Here is a 19,894-nt window from a genome sequence, read left to right on the forward strand (position 1 = left end):
TACACACGGTCGATTTAACTGAACAGTTTGATTGTACAACAAGAACTAGGTCGTTCCGTCGATCTTCTTCTTCATCGTCAAGTTCTAGAGCTAAGAAATTTGGCAAAAAACATCGTTAGACCAAAAGTACAAGAAGAAATCGCAAAACTATACATAGGCAAAGTATGAACGTAATAATATAGCAGTGTTTACTTACAGGCTCTAAGAGATTCGCTCGATAACATATACGACGCAAAGGTGCCAAAAATTTGGCAAAAGGGTTCCTGGTCGTCCTCCACACTCGGTTTCTGGTTCACCGAGTTTTTAGAGCGAAACATTCAATTTGCCACTTGGTGCTTCCAAGCCAGACCGTTTTCATTCTGGATGACTGGGTTCTTTAATCCTCAAGGTAATACATACCTGCAGATTAATATTCTGAGGATTTTGTGGTATAATATTATGATAATAAAACGAAGTTTTAATAACTTAAACGCACTTTATCGTTTGGTTTGAAAGTGGTACTGATGTAATCGTAACATGGATATAATAAAATAATGCTATTAGTTCAAGAAATCCTCAGAAGCAGCCTGTAGTCGGGAAGTTGTGCCTCGGATAGCACATTAGGCCTTCGATCTCAATCATTATCATTAACATCTGATTATTGATCGTTACGGAGTAGCTGTGATGATTCTTCTCTCCAATTAGGAGACAGGCTTAGCCTGTTGTCAGCAAGATTAGGCTGATGGGGATGATGATTTATAATATCTTATTTATCAATGAAAATGTACCTTTGACGAATATTTTAAGGATTTTTAACGGCAATGCGACAAGAAGTGACCAGAGCACACAAAGGATGGGCCTTGGACATGGTCGCTCTACACAATGATGTGACCAAATATTTGTTAGACGAAATTAAGTCCCCACCTAATGTTAGTAATTTATATTATACTATGTTTCACTTAATTTTGGAAATGAATATTATTTTCTTTGTACAAGTTTTGCTTTTGGATAATTTGTTATGCATTTCTCTAAATTAAAATTATGAGTGTTTTGATTTATATCACAGTTTTGAAATGTAATGTATTTCGAGGAAAAACATCGTGAGGAAACCTGCATACCTGAGAATTTTCTAAATTCTTTACGTGTGTGAAGTCTGCTAATTCGTATTGTGCCAGCGTGGTGCTTATCCCTCTTATTCTAAGAAGAGACTGATGATGATGTCGATGATGAAGATAATGATGAAGATATTCTTTATTGCTTTATCGGTTTCTAGGAGGGAGTGTACGTACACGGCTTGTTCCTCGACGGTGCCGGCTGGGACCGACGGAACCTGCGCCTGTGCGAGTCGACGCTCAAAGTGCTTTACACACAGCTGCCAGTTGTTCACGTGTACGCCATCAATTCTACCGCGCCCAAGGACCCTAAGCTCTATCAGGTTAGTATCGCCAATCATATCTGGATCTGGATCTAGATTTCTAGAGTAAGATCATGATTTTGCTTAAAAATCAGGATCCCAGGGTCTCGCTTTGTCATATTTTTCGAGTAATACAACGCCGTCTCCTAAATTAGTTGTCTTCTAAATGTCAGTTTTGAGGATATGCATAACCTGCATATTGCATATTCTAAGAAAATTTTCGAGGTAATACCAGAAAATTATTCATATTTCATATTTTTAAAACAAACGATATTGCGAGAACCTGTACTCGTCAGGATCGTAATGTTACTTTAGATAATATAGAAACTATGGAGGCTTTGGGAGATAGCTGAATAGCTCAATCCTTCATGTATCTATAAAGCGAATTGTTCTTATATTTTCTTAGGCTCAATATGAGTAATCATGGCTACAGACGCCAAACATTTTGCTTTGTGCAAAGTCATTTTAGCACTGATTAGCTGGAAAGAATTTTAATTATTGTATTAATACTTTCATAAAGTTTTGCTTGTTTCAGTGTCCAGTGTACAAAAAGCCTTTCCGTACTGGTTTAACGTTTATCACCCCTCTGTGGCTACCTACTGTTAAGAACCCCGACCACTGGATACTCAGAGGGGTAGCTATTTTATGTGATATCAAGTAAATTGTATTTTCTTTACTGAGAATCCAATTATTATTATGATTCTGCTGTGTGTTATACGTCTAAACGACGATTTTGTAAAAGTTTTATTTTTGTAAAATCGGTAGAATTTTATTAATATGTAATTTTATTATTACTTAGAATGTAATTTATTAAATTGAACAAAATAAAATACATTGCATACTTATAAACGTTTTATTTTTAACTAAAAGTGTGGAAGCATCGAGAGGTATCCTTAATTTATTTACAAAACATTTAAATTACGTTTTAACAATACTGTTCATGAATTAATTAGTTTTTATTGTATAATATCAATAATTTTCGATTGATTTGTGGATGGTATGGTTCTTTTGTCGAATTTGTAAAAAAGTTGTCATCTACGCTCGATGTGTATGCCAATCATCAAAATATTGACTAATTGACCATTTTAACATTTAATTGGACGGAGCACCGATACAAATGACCAGTGATTTGTAGTGTGTATAAGTATATTAACGAAGTACTTATGTTTCGTAAATTGTTTAAATATTACCCACGTAATCACTAAGCTTTGGTTGAGAATATAGGTACAAATAATAATTATTATAGAAAATTGAAATATCAGTCTATTTATTTTTATAGAATTAAGTAGATCTGGGTATGTACTTTAGTTATATTGGATATAAGTTAAGGTGAACGTCATAATCATATATTAGCACCTATAGGTTCATCCCACGAAAGGTGATAGTATGAGGTACCTAAAACGTTTTGTATAGAACTGTACATTGATATTTTTGCACAAATACAGACGTCCCGGACATCAATTAGCAGTATCATCTGTCATGGAATGAACAAATTACAGATATAACGAGATCTAGCATTTCTATTGGGACATACCTTTAATTAAGAACTTATAACTTAGTAGAAATTACGTACAGTCTTATTATAGTCACATTATACAATTCATTATAATATTTGACAAAATATCGACACACGATAGAATAATTTATGGAAGTAGGAATATAACATTCAATGTCCGCATAATATTATATACAAGCTACTCAGTAAAGCTATCCGATGCAATGTGTACAATATTTTACACCAATGTTCACAACCATACTCTTAGAATTCTCAAAAATGTATGATTGTAGATATTTTATGAAGGTTCAATCCAATAGATTATATAACAAATACATTTGTTAGAAATTTCTTTGAGCTTGTCAAATAATTCTAAAATGTAACGTTTCTTCCACAGCAATATTTGTGAACACTGGTGTGAATCATTGATGTTGTTGTTTGATTACTGATTAATTTATATCGTCTACGTGATATACCATACAAGGGATACAAGTACAAGTACCACGTACTTTTAAACACCTACGAAAATAATTCTAAAATGTAAGTGATTCGCCTTTGGCCAAGTAATAAAGTAAAATATTGCACTTAATAAAGAAAATCAATTTTTAGCTGTCTTTGGGCTTCTGGCTCTTCTAGCATCAATCTCTTTTGCATTCACCGCGAAAATTACCGAGAGGTTCCACAGATCTTGACCTAGGAGCTCTGTAAAAAAACAAGGAATGTTAATAATAAATACTACTAGTTTTTGTTTCTAAGTATAAGCTTATGTAAGTAATAAGTATGTACCTTCTTCTTGAAAGCGTCAGTTCTATTTTTCCTTCTTTCACTTGTTTGAACAAAGATATTGCACCAGCGTGACTAAGTCCACGCGTTGGCACGTTGTTTACTGATAAAATCTCGTCACCTGAAAAATATCCATGATTATTTTAATCATATTCATTAATTATAACAAAAACCTCGAAAATATATCTTCCACATTTGGTACATACTGTTATTTATTAATTAGTGCAATCAAATTTCGTTAAAAATTCACCTTCATAGATAGTTCCCTTATCAGCTGCTTGACCATTCGGAAAGACCGTCTTAACGAATATTCCCATTTGCCCTTTTGGTGAATCGGTTCCGCCTACAATGCTAAATCCGAGGCTCTTTTGACCTGGACCTTTCCAAAACTCAGCTCTGTGCACGGTGTTGTGAGACAAATTAACGTTCTCATGATGACTATTATATTCTTGCTGCCGTGATACATGGGAATAATTTGGTGTACATCTTTGTGATCCTACTCTATTGAAAAACCTGCTTCGGCTGCTGCTCCTTAGTTGTTCTGGTATACTTTCAAAAGATCTGTTTTGGTATAGTCTCTGCACATTTTTTATGTAATGTGAGGAATTTTCTTTGATTTCATTTGTTGTGTTATCATTACAAATTGACAATCCAATCATCGGTGGAGGTCGTGAATTATGAAGAGATATTGGCCTATAGTTATTGCTATTAGAATGCCTAGGTGATGGAGACGATCTCATTGAAATCTCTATATTTGTGATATTTTGTAGAGATGAATGAGATTGCGTATAGCAGTTTCGCTCTAGTAATTTTTCGTCGTCACTTTTTTGATTTGATAACAATAGACTATTGTTCACCTGAACTCCGACTTCACATTTTTTGTCATTTGTATTAGTTTTATTATTGGAATGCAATTTTGTGTTATTTGAATTACGACCATGTTGATCTTCACTTGGAAAATGAGTTTCAATTACAATTTGGCTTGGGGATGGTTTGTGCGCCGTTTGCGGTATTATGTCAGGTGGTATGCTAGACATGGAATGCATGGAGTTTGCTTCGTAATGTTGGTTATTGATGATTCGACTCAATGTAATTGGAGAAATTTCGTCATGCGCCATTACTAGATCAACTTGATATCGACGAAATAATGCGCCATCTTCGATAGTTGCTTCCGTAGAACAAGAATTAACTATATGCTGTACATCTCTAAGAGAAGATAGTCCTCGCAAAACTTTTCCATTCACATTAACTATTTCGTCTCCTATCCGAAGTCTTCCATCTCTATGAGCTATACCATCAAAATCTAGTTTTACTACAATATATCGGATTTCATAGTTGTTTCCTCCACTATCAAAGTCCACTCTATGTTGTGTTAAGTATACTCCCAGGCTTTCGTCTAGTCTTGATTTCAATAACCTTATTTTTCGAAACCGTTTTGTACACGGTCCTCTACCGAGTAGATCGGTTTCCTGAACTTGTTGCGTATCTACTACTTCATCCGAAGAACTAATGAAATTTTCACTGAGATTTGGCGTCGATGAGTGATCTACGGGAACTAATTGTGACTGTAATAATTTTATTTTTCTCGTTTGTACACGTTCGTCTAAAGTTATAGTTTTGTAAATATATGGTGTCTTTTTATTGATGGTTTTCTTTGGCAATGGCGGAGGTTTTGCGTCATTATAGTCTATCATGATTAGATGATTCGTGTCGTTGTTTTTATATTTATTTGTATCCCCATTATGATTGTCGTACTGATAGGATGTATTTTTTTCAACTGGAAAGAGAGCGCATGGGGTAGAGCTTCTTCTAACGGGTACATGAACTCTACTCACATTTATTTTATGATTAAGACTCAATTGCCGTAGAAAATTACTATGATTGGTTTCTCCATTATTGTTGCATAAACCTTGTGAATTACAAGAATATCCTGGGGGTGAATGATTACTATGCTCATCCGTCGGTCTGCCATCGCTATCATACCCAGACTCATTAGAGCTAACGTAGTTGCTTAGCCTATGTGCTTGTAGCACTTCTAGATGTATACTTTGATTGGAAGATGCAAGTTCAGTTTTTAGATCCTGTGCAGATCCCAGAACTGAATTGTATTCATAGACTGGTAAACTATTCCTATTTCGGGGTAACAACATTGGGTCGTAATCAAATGGCGCTTTTTGCGATATCATTGATGATCTACGAGGCACATCGTCAAGACAACGAGAATTGTAAACACTTAGATCGGGGTCGTTTACGCTTCTCATTGAACTTCTCGTGAAATCACAATTATTTCTTAAACTCGCACTCATAAGTATATTTTCTTCGTGGACGGATATATTATCACTGCTTTGGTATCGCTCTTCAGATCGAGAATTAGGTAAGTACATTCGTTCTCTTCGAAATTTGGGAGATCTTCGATCTATTCTTTCTGAAAAACTTTGTCGTACTGATACAGATCTATGCTGGGATGCCATACTATTTTCTTCGGGTAAAACCGATAATTTAGATCGCAAGAAGGCGTAAGGAAAATTTGGCTTTTTACAAGTTCCTGTATTTTGCTGTCCATCTAATTTGTTTGGTATGTTATCACAACTTACAGCTTTCGTTGGTGTATTCAATAAGTTTTCATCTGGTAAAATGTTAGAATGTTTTTGTTTAGAAGGAGATATTTTGTTTTCCGTGGTAGTATTTTGCAAATCAATATCATCAGATGGATCATCCGCTTTAACGTAAGTCGATAAGTGTGACGTAGAACAACTGCGATAAAGAGATTGTCCGTTTGGCAACGGATATTTATCAGGTGATTTTGGTGTATGTAGAGACTGAGTTTTAGAGGAATTCAGCATTCCAGTAGAACCCATTCTATGAAAAAAAGTCTTAAAAGGGCTCGGAGATCTATCTCTTGATCCACTTCTAATGGAATCACTATCGTTATCCTTTTTTAAGGACATTGAATCGGAGCTGCTTCTTCCCATTTTCCAATTCTGTTTCTTTTTATACTGTCCGGTAATTACTATCGAAGAATCGTCGTTAATATTTTCGTTTTTGTTTGTTTCTTCGGGCGATTCTTTTGTCTCTGTTCTTTTCAACATATCTAGTTTTTTTCCCATGCGACGACCCCACGTAGCAAACACTGAAACGATAAACAGATATATTTCAATATCAATATTTTGGATCCAACCATGGATGTATGAAATTCAATTTGTCTAAAGTTTAAATCGATAAAACAAAATCATTTAAACGTTAAACTTGCTAAATTTTGCTACAATTGCTTACTACAATGATGTTTATTGTCTTCCATTATGTTGATTATCATATATACATGTATGATATCATTGTAATTGAGCAGGTTGCTTAAGTCTTAATATGTAATGAAACAAAATTGTACTGACTTTCGTGGTACATCTCTAGGCCTGTATTGACAATATTATTGAGTGTATGTGGGGGACTATAGTGACGTTTACCTTTTTTCATGTCGTTGACGTCGTCCTCCATGACCATGGCGGGCAGCGCGGTGACGAGCGTGTAGTGCGGGGGGTGCGGGGCGAGGTCTCCGCGCGGAGACGTCGCGGCCTGCGGGTGCGGCTGCGGGTGCGGCTGCGGCCCGGTCACTTCCCTGCGCTTCGGCCCGCGGAAGAGGCGCATGATGACCGATCACGCATCCATCGCGCGCGCACTACGCACCCTGCTCTGTGGACACAATTTTCCCAATGTTTTACTTATTGTCTTCTTTATGGCCGAAGGACGTTGGCGACCCCGTATAGTCACAGGGATTCGCTGGATGCATGCGGCACAGGATCGTGATGTTTGGAAGTCTCTACAAGGCCTATGTCCTGCAGTGGATGCCAATCTGCTGATATTATGATGATGCTGATAATCTTCTTTATCTTTATAATTATATTGAGAGATTGCAGGCAAAAGAGGAGTAGGAAGAAGGAAGAAGTCCTGGTTGCGAAATATAAGGGAGTGGACTGGCATAGTCTACAGTCAGTGAGACTGTCCAATTAGTCGGGAAATGACTGTTAGGAGTGGGTCTGACAATAGTCCAGCGGGCGAGGATCGACCATTAGCTCTCGGTGATAAATTCGGCTCCTTAAACACTGAGCTATTGAGGCTTACTTAATATTATAGAGGTGAAAGTTTGTGTGTACTGAATTGATTTGGCCGATTTGAACGATAGATAGCTAAAGCTAGATTAAAACATACATTTTGCTCACGGAAAAAACTATGGTTCCTGCGGGATTTGTGAAAAACAGAATTTTACGCGGAGTCACGAGCGTTTGCTGATTTATATTTAGCTCTGACGTTCACACACAAAATAAGAGACATTGTGTAGACGTTGATTGTGTTGATTGAAAGGAGTCTATTGAAGTCATAGTCCGCAATGTAAAGGACATTTTTAGAACATTTTATTTTGTAAGAGCGGTAGGGCTATCTAGCAACTTCCGATTTCACTGCGAGTTGCGCATCTGTTCAATAAGTCTACAATGAATAACTGTGAGGTAGTGTGATCTATTTCATACTATTACGAGCTTCATGAAGATGTTACTTCTTGCATATTTCGTAACGCATGTAACAATGCAAAAGCAGTCATCGACTCTGCAAATTATGCAATGTTTAGCACGCATATATTCGTACGAGTAAAGCGCGTTCGTGTTTTGTTTACACGCGATGTTTTATTATGGAAATAGTATTTTTCACTGTTTCGGTAGCTAATTACAAAATGTATAAAAACATCCGATCTAATTACTAGCTACGAGCTAATATGAGTCAGTTACATTATAAAAATGAACTAGATTGAACCACCTATACCTACCTACCTCGTACGAGTATTTATCTGATTCCTTTTTAAGGAAGGTACCACAGATTAATAACACAGATAGATAGACATAGATGGTGTATAATCACAGGATTCGTAAGCTGTTTTATATGCCCCGAAATGGGAGCCCTTGACGCATCGATATACTACGATAAGTACGCTAGATTTTGTATGAAAAAGTGTCTGACCGTAATTTAACGAGACGACCTTTTTTTATTCTTTTCAAGTTAGCCCTTGACTACAATCTCACCTGATGGTAAGTGATGTTGCAATCTAAGATGGAAGGAGGCTAACTTGTTAGGGGTAGGACGGAAATCCACACCCCTTTCGGTTTCTACACGACATCGTACCGGAATGCTAAATCGCTTGGCGGAACGTCTTTGAATAGGTAACAGATGAGGGTATACATTTCTAATGGCTCTTAGACTATTACAAAATACTCTAATATGATTGATCTTAAACTATTACAAAATACTCTAATATTGTGAACATTTCATCCCAAACGCTATCTCGTATACGAGCATGTTGTAAAATAAAGTAACAAGATGGCGTTGCAAGTCTTAATGCCATTCAAGCATAGCCAATGATAATTTTATACTATAGATAGGTTACGTCCCTTCAAAATCACCGCAAAAAGTGAACCGTTTAGCTATACTCTGAGCGCACACATGCACAATTTTGTCTTTGATTCCATTGTATGTTTATGTAGATATATATAATTTTTACACTTCCTGAACTCACAACTCGACGTTGTAGACAATATTTAGGTATTAATTATTAATATAACATTCGTTGTTTAATAAGCGACTAAATAATATTAAGTCAATTTTCCACATTTGTCCGTCACAGTTTTGATCCCCATCTCTAGTATAAAATATCATTGAGTAGGAATAGAACATTTAAAATAATGTAGCGCTATAAGGAACATAACGCCGTTCCCGGAAAATAAAATTGTAATAGCAAAAAGCAAATTTTTCAGGAAAAATAAAAAACCAAATTTTGGCGATTGTTGACTAAGTCTTAGATAAAAGCGAGAATACTCGAATGAAAGATAATTTTTATAGCTTTGGTTAAGATTAATTGACATTATTTTTATTGACAAATTGTAGCTAAAAACCTACCAGAATAAAACGGTAAGTGCAAGTAATGATGAATTACGCGCACCGACCGGAAGATTTTGAACGGGAATAAAATGGTAACTGATTTTATCATAATCAAGTCTTAAATTTTAAGTACCGGAAGACAATTGTATGGCTGTTTACCGTACTAAGAAATAGGAATACATTATGTTAATACCATTTTATTCCCATATCTTTATGCCAGTGACTATATCTTGGATTACTATAGTAATAATTTTGTAACTACGTTAATATCTGCATAAAAATTATGAATAAAATTGAGCAGATTTATTAATACCTATAACTTGAAATAATACGAAAACACGTGTAAGTGCAGTTACCATTTTATTCTCCGGGAACGGCGATAAGTACTGTATGTGCTTTTACTTTGAAATATACTCGTAAATACCTAGGTGTACCAAGGTGCATGACTTTAATTTGTTAAGGAAATGCGTCTAACTGTGACTAGTGGACAGACAACGGTAACGCGAGTCCGTTGCTATCATTATGAGCTTCAGTTTGACGGCTGCTCTAGCGACCGTAATTAAATGAGATGAGATAGTTGGCAGTAAGAACTATTAATTAGACTTTATTTATACACTAGCGGTGCACATTCCTGTGGTGCTGATTGAGGACTGATGGGCTGCTTGAACCACTCCTGTGTGCTGAGAAGTTAGAACGACTTGTTCACGGACTTGTCATTAGTTGTAGATATTATATTCAGTTATTTTTAACGGGCCGAGAAAATGGTCACTGATCGTAATTAGTAAGTGAAACTAATAACCATTGCCTGTAAACAGGCAACCTGCCTCGCTTCGAAAACTAGAAAAATGTATGGGAATGACAGATCTTGATCACGTGTCTCTACTACTAAAACACCTGTTGCCTGTCAACTCGCAAAGTCATCGTAATCGAAACTTCATAACCCGGCCGCTTGGAGTTTGCGTTTCTGACAAGTCGTGAGCGAATGGGACAAACATATTCAATTAAATTACCTCGATATTTTGTCTCATATGACATGAGATGAGACAAAATTACGAGGCAATATAATAGTTTCCTGTCAGAAACGAAAACTCTGAGCTGCCCGGGATTTACCTACCTTATTAACATATGGTAGGAGCGTGGACTAACACTTTAGGCATTTAGAAAATGATGATCAGGTCGTCAGAGGATCTTGATCTATATAAGTATACCTACCTATATGAAACGTGTGACTCATCGTGGACACTTGTAGTCAAGTGTGGCAGTGGTTTGACTGGTTGGCCGGAAATCCGCGCGGCTTCTAAGCGCCAGTATTGTTAATTGCCTTGTGTAATGTGTATTTTTAGGTGCCGTGACAGCTTAATATTTACTCGACAGGAGTTTACTGGCACCTTAATATCCGTAGTCGAAGATATCTAATAAAAAGAGCAGACGAGTGACACGCGATCTATAAATGGTACATGGAAACTGAGGTAAGTAAAGCACTTACCTACAGTATTTATCTCCTTTTCTCTCTTCTTTTTAGATAGATACCGATACATATAATATACGAGTAGTTTTGATGTTGATGAGCCAACTACGCAATAACCCAAAAATTTACCCAAAGTAAGAAATTCTTCAATCAAGATTTCTATGTTTCTTCTGCTTGTTTATAAAGCAAAGCAGAAGCTGCACCAGTAAGATATATAACTTATATTTGGTTTTATAACATGAGACTGATAACCATTGAGCATCAGTGTTGGTAATAGTTTTTATAAAATTAAACTTTTTGTCAGTCGGATAACTGATAATTTAGGCAGGAATTACTTTTATCATAAAACAGTGATATCTTCCGATTGACTAATCTGTACATAGGTCTGAATAGCCCAAGATCTGCATAACATTTTTACGATTGATTTCTATCAAGTTAATTTTCCGTGAGTAATCATCCTGAAGATACGCTCAACTTTTTATTTACAAAAATTCTTGATTCTGGTAGCTAACTGAGTTGCCAGGTTATAAAAAAATTTGAGCATCGGAACGAGGTAATATACCACGTCTGGTTAGTAACAACTTTTGGTAAACTCCTCTCATCCCAACTTGAATCAAAAACGAGGTTATTAAAAGTTGTTACTAACCAGCTGTTTTTTATTGTTACTTAATTAATAGTTATACATTAACAGCTACAATGTCTTACAAATTGCGTGGTATATTATCTCGTTTATTTATTACATTAATTTTAATTTTCATTTTTATATTTTGGTAACCCAGTTAGCTACCAGAATCAAGAATTTTCAAGTCATCAAGAATCAAGATGAAGCTACTTACGGATGCCCTTCCGGCATATATAATAGGCATCTTTTAAGCAAGCGCGCTTCATCTTAGACATCATTGCTTTCCATCAGGCTTGATTGTGGTCAAGCGTAAGCCTATACTACATATATATTTTTTTATAGTAATCAATTGTAAAAATGCTTTTCGGATATAATATCTATATATTATACGGCTATAAGACATACACAGATCCAGACGCCACGGTCACGGGATAAAATAACTAAAACGACTGATCCAATTTCTCACCGTGCCATGTCGGCCATTTACTAGTAGTGTTCCTACAGTAGAGGAGCCGAAGAGGGGATTTTTGCAGTTACTCGAGCGCGGCAGATAAACATAAGGGACTATACCTTACACTTTGTCGAGTACCTCCACCGAGTATGAGCCCTTAATATTGGTGGGTACGTTTAGGGCAACCAAAAAAAAAAACTAACTTCATAAATACTCAACCAGCACGTCAGATTAAGATAAGGTAGGTGAGTTGATAGCTAAAAACTGCACATTTCGAACTGCACAAATATGACGATTTGAGCGTAACGTAATGGAATGGGAGGGTTTCAAAGTTACAAAATGAAACCCTTATATTTTAGTGCTCGAGGTACGAGTGCGATTAATTTTTTACTTATTTTTAAGGAAATAATCTCCTAATTAATCGCTAAAATTTTCTTACAATTTCAGTAAGCCAAAGTAATAAAAATTGTTTTTAAAGTCTGTAGTTTTTTTTTCCACCGCTAAAAGCGGAAAAAGTAAATAACCATTTATTCTTCCTATAATTTACCAAATGTAATCGGTCTCAATGTGCTCGAGTAACTGCAAATTTAGCATCCCGGGCTCCCCTACTATAGGTAATTGTATAATTCGTGGCAAACACGCACGCATACAATACAACAGACTGAACGAATCCGGCCGGCTTAACATTCCGAGATTACTGTACACTTAGGAATCCTTTGTGCTAATAGAAATGCCACGCACGCCTTTTATTCCTAGAGACGATATATTTACGCACTTTGTTATTGTGTTTTTTACATCACTAGATTAAGATAAGGGGATAGCTAAAGTTTAATCGCAAAAATACCTTAATTTAAAATACTAAAAACTAAATCTAATACCCTAATAAATAGTAGTCACACATGCGAAAAAAGAGGTCAAACTAAAAGACAGTTAGATGGATATACAATAATAAAACCTGAATTTGCGTCTAAACCAATTATTATTTTATTCTATAGATATGTTACTTGGTTACAAAATCACCGTAAAAAGTGATCCGAAATAGAGACTCTTCTGAGCGCACTTATTAGTTTTTTGTGTTTATTTACATTATATATTTATATGTATATATAGTTTTTACACTTCCTGAACACACAACTCGACATTCTAGACAGTATATTTATTATGTGTTTAAATAACTTTTATATTTTAGGCGATGTTTTATTCAGTAAAATCTCGTTTTTTTTTATTGCAGTACCATCTTATATGAATTTTAAGGGCGGAAATCCAATAGGAAGTAGCTTCAAAACTTGTGTGGGTCATCTTCTCCGAAATAATGCAATTGGGTTCTTTGTAGCTTAATTTTATTACCCGACTACGGCGAAGCCAAAAGGAAGGGTAATGATTTTGGTAGTTTATGTATGTTTGTTCGTATGTATGATTGTTCCACCGTAGCGAGTAAACTACTGAACCGATTTTATTTTAATAAATGAGGTGTTATTTTACATAACTATTTCTTGTAACATTTTTAGTTCAGATAGATTTAAATAAAACTTAATCGAAATCGTTTATGCATTTCTGAGATACCTACTGCTCTTTCAAAGATATTACGTAAATGTTTAAAAGCATTGTCTACCAAGTAACCAAATAAATTAAGTGCAAGTCCGACATCATTTAAATTAAGGCTCATAAATTTTAGCTTATTAAGTTATTAAATTAAAGATCTCTATTAATGACATCCACTTAGTAAAGTAGATCAACTTCAACGCCTATCAATCAGGTGGAAGCACAGAATATTAGAGACCTTAAAGAAAGTGCTATTTTCTATGGATGGAACGTGGAAGCCATAATGAGTTAGACAATTTCTACTGACTAACAGCCAATTTCTTCATGTAAAGCTAAAGTAACAGTAAAAGTAGTAAGTAGTAAAGAAGACTTTATTTTTCAGTGAAAAAGACCGTCACTTTTGATTTATGACGTTACTTTGACTGTTATTTGCGATGAAGAAACTGAGCGTAAAGAGTATGTTAATTTGATATAGAGAGGGTATAGAGGGTGGATTAAAACTGCAGAGGAACAATCAAAAAATACAAAGAGTTTATTTTTGAATAAGAACTTTCATTATATGAACAACATTGGGTCAGTTATTATTCAATAGTGAATTTCATCTTTTCCTATTATCCTACAAGTACAAGCTTGTTACTTTGTCTGCGTTTCTAATGTAAATAATTGTGGCGAATTCAGACACTTCCATGATCATGACCATTATATTATTTTAAAAACATATGGCTTAGAAATTTTCTAATTAACTATTTGAAACTAAAGTTACGAATATCATCAGTCGTTTGCGCTATTTAATAGCTTTCGAATACGTTGGATCAGTCGTAACGTATTAAATACACATACCTACTAAAAGCTCAATGGAACTAAAAAGGTCAGGTAGCAGGTAGAAAGGCTTACCTATAATTACAAATTACGTAATGTTCTCTAATGGAAAGGTAATCGTCCAAGTTTATCTTTGGAAATGTATGTACCTACGTGCAGTGAAGTGTTATGCAATTAGGTAGTATTTGCACTCGAGCTTTATTTGTAAAATGTAAGTGGCCATGTTTAAGTTGTTAGTGCCGCGTTTGACGGGCATTGACATCGTGTTGCGAGGCAGGTGCGCCGACATAATTACTAGCACGACTGTACATTGGCGGGCTACAGCGGGTATTCTTTTCTAATACTGGACTCACGAACACGTGGGATAGATTTCATGAACAGCGCACGCGCAGGTATTAAAACTATACAATCATTTAGTAGCGTAGCGTGCCTTTGAGGGACCCTGTATCAAAATTAATTGGGGGCCCAAATGAAAGATATAGATTTCCCACAAAAAAAAAACAAAAATGCTCGTTTAAAATAAATATAACAGTGACGTAACCTACACTACAGCCTTTCTTGATGCGTACTGTTTACAACAAACAAATTAAAAATGAGGTTTATATCCTCATTTTTAATTTCACTAGTCACTTCAAACTTAATAATAAATTTAATTTACTTGTTCTTAAATTAATGAAAATAAATTTTATTAATAAACTTAGAACACTTAGATATGGTTAATATACTTTATATAACATTTTATAAACAAACCATACACAATTTAAAATAAATAAGTTATGAAAAGACATGCGTTTTCTACCTTCATTTCTAATTTCTTTGTTGGTAAACAGTATTCATCAAGAATGGCAGTAGTTTATTATGTAGAATGTTTCCAACTTTTAGGCAAACGCTTAACCGGGGAAGAAAACGGCTTTTTGTTACTTTGTAATTTGAAGTGAAATCTCTGCAGCTTTTTTGTGTTTCTTCCGGATAATCATCAGATTAAGTGAGATTATTCCCTCATTAGCACAAGAGCTTTTTTAACAGACGTTAAAAAAGCGTTAAATAAGGTCTATTTCCCAAGCCCAAAATTGAAAATGCAACACTGCTCGAAAAAAAGCGTTTGTAATACTACTATTTACGGTAAATTTTGATATCGTGGTATAAGTATGGGCAAATCTTGACATCGTGGTGTAAATATGGTGAGCATATTGCTTTATAAATATAGCGCGATGACTCACCTCATGCCAGGAATGCTCATGGAGCAGACGGACGTCAGGCGCGCGCAGGCGACGCTCGGCTGAAAAATGAAATAAACGCTATTCAATAACGTGTTTGTTTATTACCTTTGCACGACCACTTCTATGGTAATGGAAACATTCTGAAGTTGAGATATTTTACAAGACCTTTTACATCATACATTTTATATATATACTTTCAAGTATCGATATAGATCATTAGATGGGCCCCACCATACTAAAGAACGCACAATTTTATGTCATTACCCAAAGACGTGCACGCACATCTTATCTTAGTACGTAACAAGCGCATGCTGTGAGTGGACGTGGACTAAAAAAATATCCCTTAATTATGCCTTCGTGTTAATTTCAGGAAGTGTAAAAACACAAGCCGCAACATGAATAAAGAGAAATGTGTTACGAGTGATGACGGACTCAATGTGCGAAACCAATGACAATACCACGATGCTTTGAGGCCCATCTAACGATCTACGATTGATGCTTCCAAGCCATCTTTTAAATGGTGTAAATTAATTGAAATAACTTGAATTTAGAGCTGCGATAGCCCAGTGGATGGGCTATCACCTAACCTAACCTAACCTATGCCTTCGATTCGTAGGTACGAATCCGGTTAAGGGCACACCTCCAACTTTTCAGTTAAGTGCATTTTAAGAAATTAAATATCACGTGTCTCAAACGGTAAAGGAAAAACATTGTGAGGAAACATACCTGAGAATTTTCTTAATTCTCTACATGTGTGAAGTCTGCCAATCCGCATTGGGCCAGCGTGGTGGACTAAGGCCTACTCCCTCTCATTCTGACAGGAGACTTGTGCTCAGCAGTGAGTCGAATATGGGTTGATAATGAATGATGAATCGTATAAAAATCATATAAATGCCGGTGGCGTCACGGGATCGGATGTATAAAAATTCCATCACGTAGAACTTTATCGCCATCAACCGCGGGACAATAGGGCGGCGTTTTCTACGCCGAGTTTCTAATGACCGCAATGAAGTTCGGGTCTTATTCGCCCAGCGTGACAGGCAAATAGAGTTATTCCCTATTATTTTTTACTGCCGGACGGTTGGCGCTAAAAGCCTTTGTTCGTTCGCTCGTAATATTTCAACCGCGGGGATTGCCACGGATAATGCCAGGTAAATGTCCAGGCGCTTCTATAAACAGTCAAGTGGCATTTCATAATTTGCCTTAATCATCATAAATGGTATTACTTTGTTTTAAAGGATTATACTGTGTTATATTTTTAACGTCTACTTTGTATTTAGCATTTGAAAAAAAGAGTTATATGATGGTGTTGTTAACGTTAAGGTTTTAAAGTTCTTTAATATAGCTACGAGTAATAAATATCACAGAGTTACAAAATGGAGCTGCCGTGCCGTAAAAGGCTTAGAATAAAAACAGACTTTCTTTTAGAGGATTTTGATTTAAAGAAGCTGAGTTATTAAAGATGGTTCTTTAACCTCTGGAAAAAACTTGTACGAAAAGAAATATCTGCATTATCTTTAAACATGATTAGATGAATTAATCAATGCGAAAATATATAGGAAGGTACATATTAAGTATAGAAGGTAATAAAAACTTACAAAGCTAATAAAACAGAGTTATCTTTGGATCTGTAAGGATAGATTTTTAATTTCGATATCCCAGACGCGCGATGGAGCAAATATTGTAGGGGATAAGCCAACCAATATCATGAGATCTGGCGCGAGATTGCTCGCTTAGGTATGACAGGCACGCAGGCAATGGACTATGATTAACCTGGCAAGTTTACTTAGAAGAAGAATGGCTCAGTCGGCCCTTAAAGAATGCGATGCGAATTATATGAGATTAAATTAAACGTGTGTTTCTGTGGAATTCCTATGTGTTTTATAATATGTGATCTAGAAAGTGGAAAATGTGACAGATAACTGAGCTGCTGATGAATTTATCACTGGTATTACAAATATATTATTACTCGTATTTAGAACAATAAGAAGACTGTCTTTTTGTTTGTCCTGTTCTTTTACAATACAGTCATACTATTATAGCATATTTAAGTAGGTAAAGTGTTCAGTAACAATTAGTTTTTTTTTTTAAGTTTGTACTCTAACTTTATAGGTACGAGTTTAAGTACGCTGTATAATACCTTAATTAATTACAAAAAAATAAAATAATATTCCCCTAATATAACCCTTTCTAGACTAATGTAATATATATTTTTTTGGAAATGATCAGAAAAAAGTAACCAATAGTCTTTTCTCAAATTTTAACCGATTTTCGCTTAAAATTTTGTTATCTATACTTATAATAAATCTGTAGAGAGGTCAATTCTGTACATGAAATATATTTCCAAAATAACTATCAGGGGGTGATTAGTGATCGATACTGATGCCAAAAATGCAATCAGTAAAATTTTTGTCTGTCTGTCTGTCTGTCTGTCTGTCTGTCTGTCTGTCTGTATGTTCTTTATAGAAACAAAAACTACTAGACGGATTTTAACGAAACTTGGTACAATTATTCTACATACTCCTGGGCAGGTTATAGTATGCTTTTCATTACGCTATGATCAATAGGAGCAGAGCAGTGAAGAGAAATGTTGAGAAAACGGGAGAAGTTACTCAATTTTTTAAGCTTCAGTCGCGTGTACAGCCTTAATGGTTAAAGCTACATAGAAATCATGTATGACGGAAATGTTTTCCTTAAAATTATCTATAAAAAAACAACAGCATATATAAGTCTATCTTTTATGGTTGACTCACAATAACACGTGTAACTCCCGATAGCTTAGCAGTTCGTAGCTTTCTAATTATATTTGTTTACTCTTATGTATAAAACACTCATCACTCACCCTAATAAGAAAGTTAACATTATTACCTATTCATTAAAAAAAGAATCATAAAAATCGGTAAAGAAACACCAAAGTTATACATGAAATACGCTAAGCCATCGCGCGTGAATACTAATTCATGCTTTAAGGATTATTTTTGTGTAACGGTTGCCGCGCTCGACGCGACTCGCGGTGGGAGGAATAAATAAAGAAGTGCAGCCTTAATGAGTAGGGTAGGGGTAGAGTAGGGTAGGGGTAGAGTAGGGTAGGGTAGGGTAGGGGTAGGGTAGGGATAGTGTAGGGTAGGGGTAGGACAGGGGTAGGGTAGGGTAGGGGTAGGGTAGTGGTAGGGTAGGGGTAGGGTTGCTATAGGGTAGGGTAGATGTAGGTTAGGGTAGGGTAGGATAGGGGTAGTCGCGGGCGTCCGCTAGTTATTTATAAAATTGCGTCCACTGAGTAACATCAAATGTAACTTTTCAATTTACCTGTTAGACGCTTACACTCAACAAAATCTCTCACAAAACAAGAAAATATTTCAGATAGAAATTTCGTATTTTTTATACCCCTTTTTCCATAGACGTGTTTAAACTTTTTTTTTATATTTTGATTAAAACACTTTTCCCATATGAATCACAAGTTACATCATGGTTTCTTTCTATTCTATACGAGTTCAAATTGGACGCTTAAGAAATACAGTTTTACAAGCGTAACAAAGCCAAAGTGTAAAGTAATTTGTATATCGTAAAGTTTTATTACTCTAAAACTTTCAAGTAACTTTGCAGATGGTCACAAATATAGGCGTGTCATAAAATCTGTTGGTTTATAACCGTAATCGCGACGCTCACGCACTGTTATCAGTGCTGGCCTGAAGAAACCACGTTCGTAATAAAACAACATAGACAAAGAAATAAATAGACAACTGCTTGTATATCTATGTCGTTGTAAATGCTTGTATGTATATGTTCACATGTTCGTTTTCACGTAATTTTGACATTAAACTATACACTGCCAATATGTCACAAATTCATTTTAAGCTAACCGGTTACTTATAAATTGGTTACTACGAGTATTTATGGCTGTAATTTTATACTCAAACTACATTCTATTGTTTTTTAATTTTTTTATCCATTACTAATTCATAACTTAACATATCGAAGCGACTGTACACCACCACATTGCCAGAAGAGAACGAGATAACTTAGAGAAACTAGTAATCACTGGCAGTGTGGAAGGAAAGAAACCTCGAGGACGTAGCCCAATGCATTGATCAGACCAAATCCGCGCCACTATCGACACCAAGGTACACGAGGCTCTGTAAGTCGCGTAAAACTGAGCCACATGGCGCGACATCGGTAAGAAGT

At 35.6% G+C, this 19,894-nt stretch overlaps 2 protein-coding genes across 2 annotated transcripts in view; one reads left to right on the plus strand and one right to left on the minus strand.

Annotated features, from left to right (window-relative positions):
• LOC112052886 (dynein axonemal heavy chain 8) overlaps positions 1-2,100 on the plus strand; it is a 43,434-nt gene extending 41,334 nt beyond the window's left edge. Inside the window, exons 87-90 of the mRNA XM_052886968.1 lie at positions 199-388; positions 787-908; positions 1,253-1,414; positions 1,929-2,100. Coding sequence (XP_052742928.1) covers positions 199-388; positions 787-908; positions 1,253-1,414; positions 1,929-2,054 — 600 coding nt within the window. The 3' untranslated portion in view covers positions 2,055-2,100. The remainder of the gene's footprint in view (positions 1-198; positions 389-786; positions 909-1,252; positions 1,415-1,928) is intronic.
• Positions 2,101-2,232: 132 nt separating this feature from the next.
• LOC112052882 (uncharacterized) overlaps positions 2,233-19,894 on the minus strand; it is a 32,509-nt gene continuing 14,847 nt past the window's right edge. Inside the window, exons 2-6 of the mRNA XM_024092119.2 lie at positions 15,713-15,771; positions 7,133-7,358; positions 3,922-6,801; positions 3,675-3,792; positions 2,233-3,590 (exon numbers count right to left, since the gene is read on the minus strand). Of these exons, the coding sequence (XP_023947887.2) occupies positions 3,527-3,590; positions 3,675-3,792; positions 3,922-6,801; positions 7,133-7,313 (3,243 nt within the window). The 5' untranslated portion in view covers positions 7,314-7,358; positions 15,713-15,771 and the 3' untranslated portion in view covers positions 2,233-3,526. The remainder of the gene's footprint in view (positions 3,591-3,674; positions 3,793-3,921; positions 6,802-7,132; positions 7,359-15,712; positions 15,772-19,894) is intronic.

Source organism: Bicyclus anynana, chromosome 1 (assembly GCF_947172395.1).
Source record: "Bicyclus anynana chromosome 1, ilBicAnyn1.1, whole genome shotgun sequence".
Taxonomy (NCBI): Eukaryota; Metazoa; Arthropoda; class Insecta; order Lepidoptera; family Nymphalidae; genus Bicyclus; species Bicyclus anynana.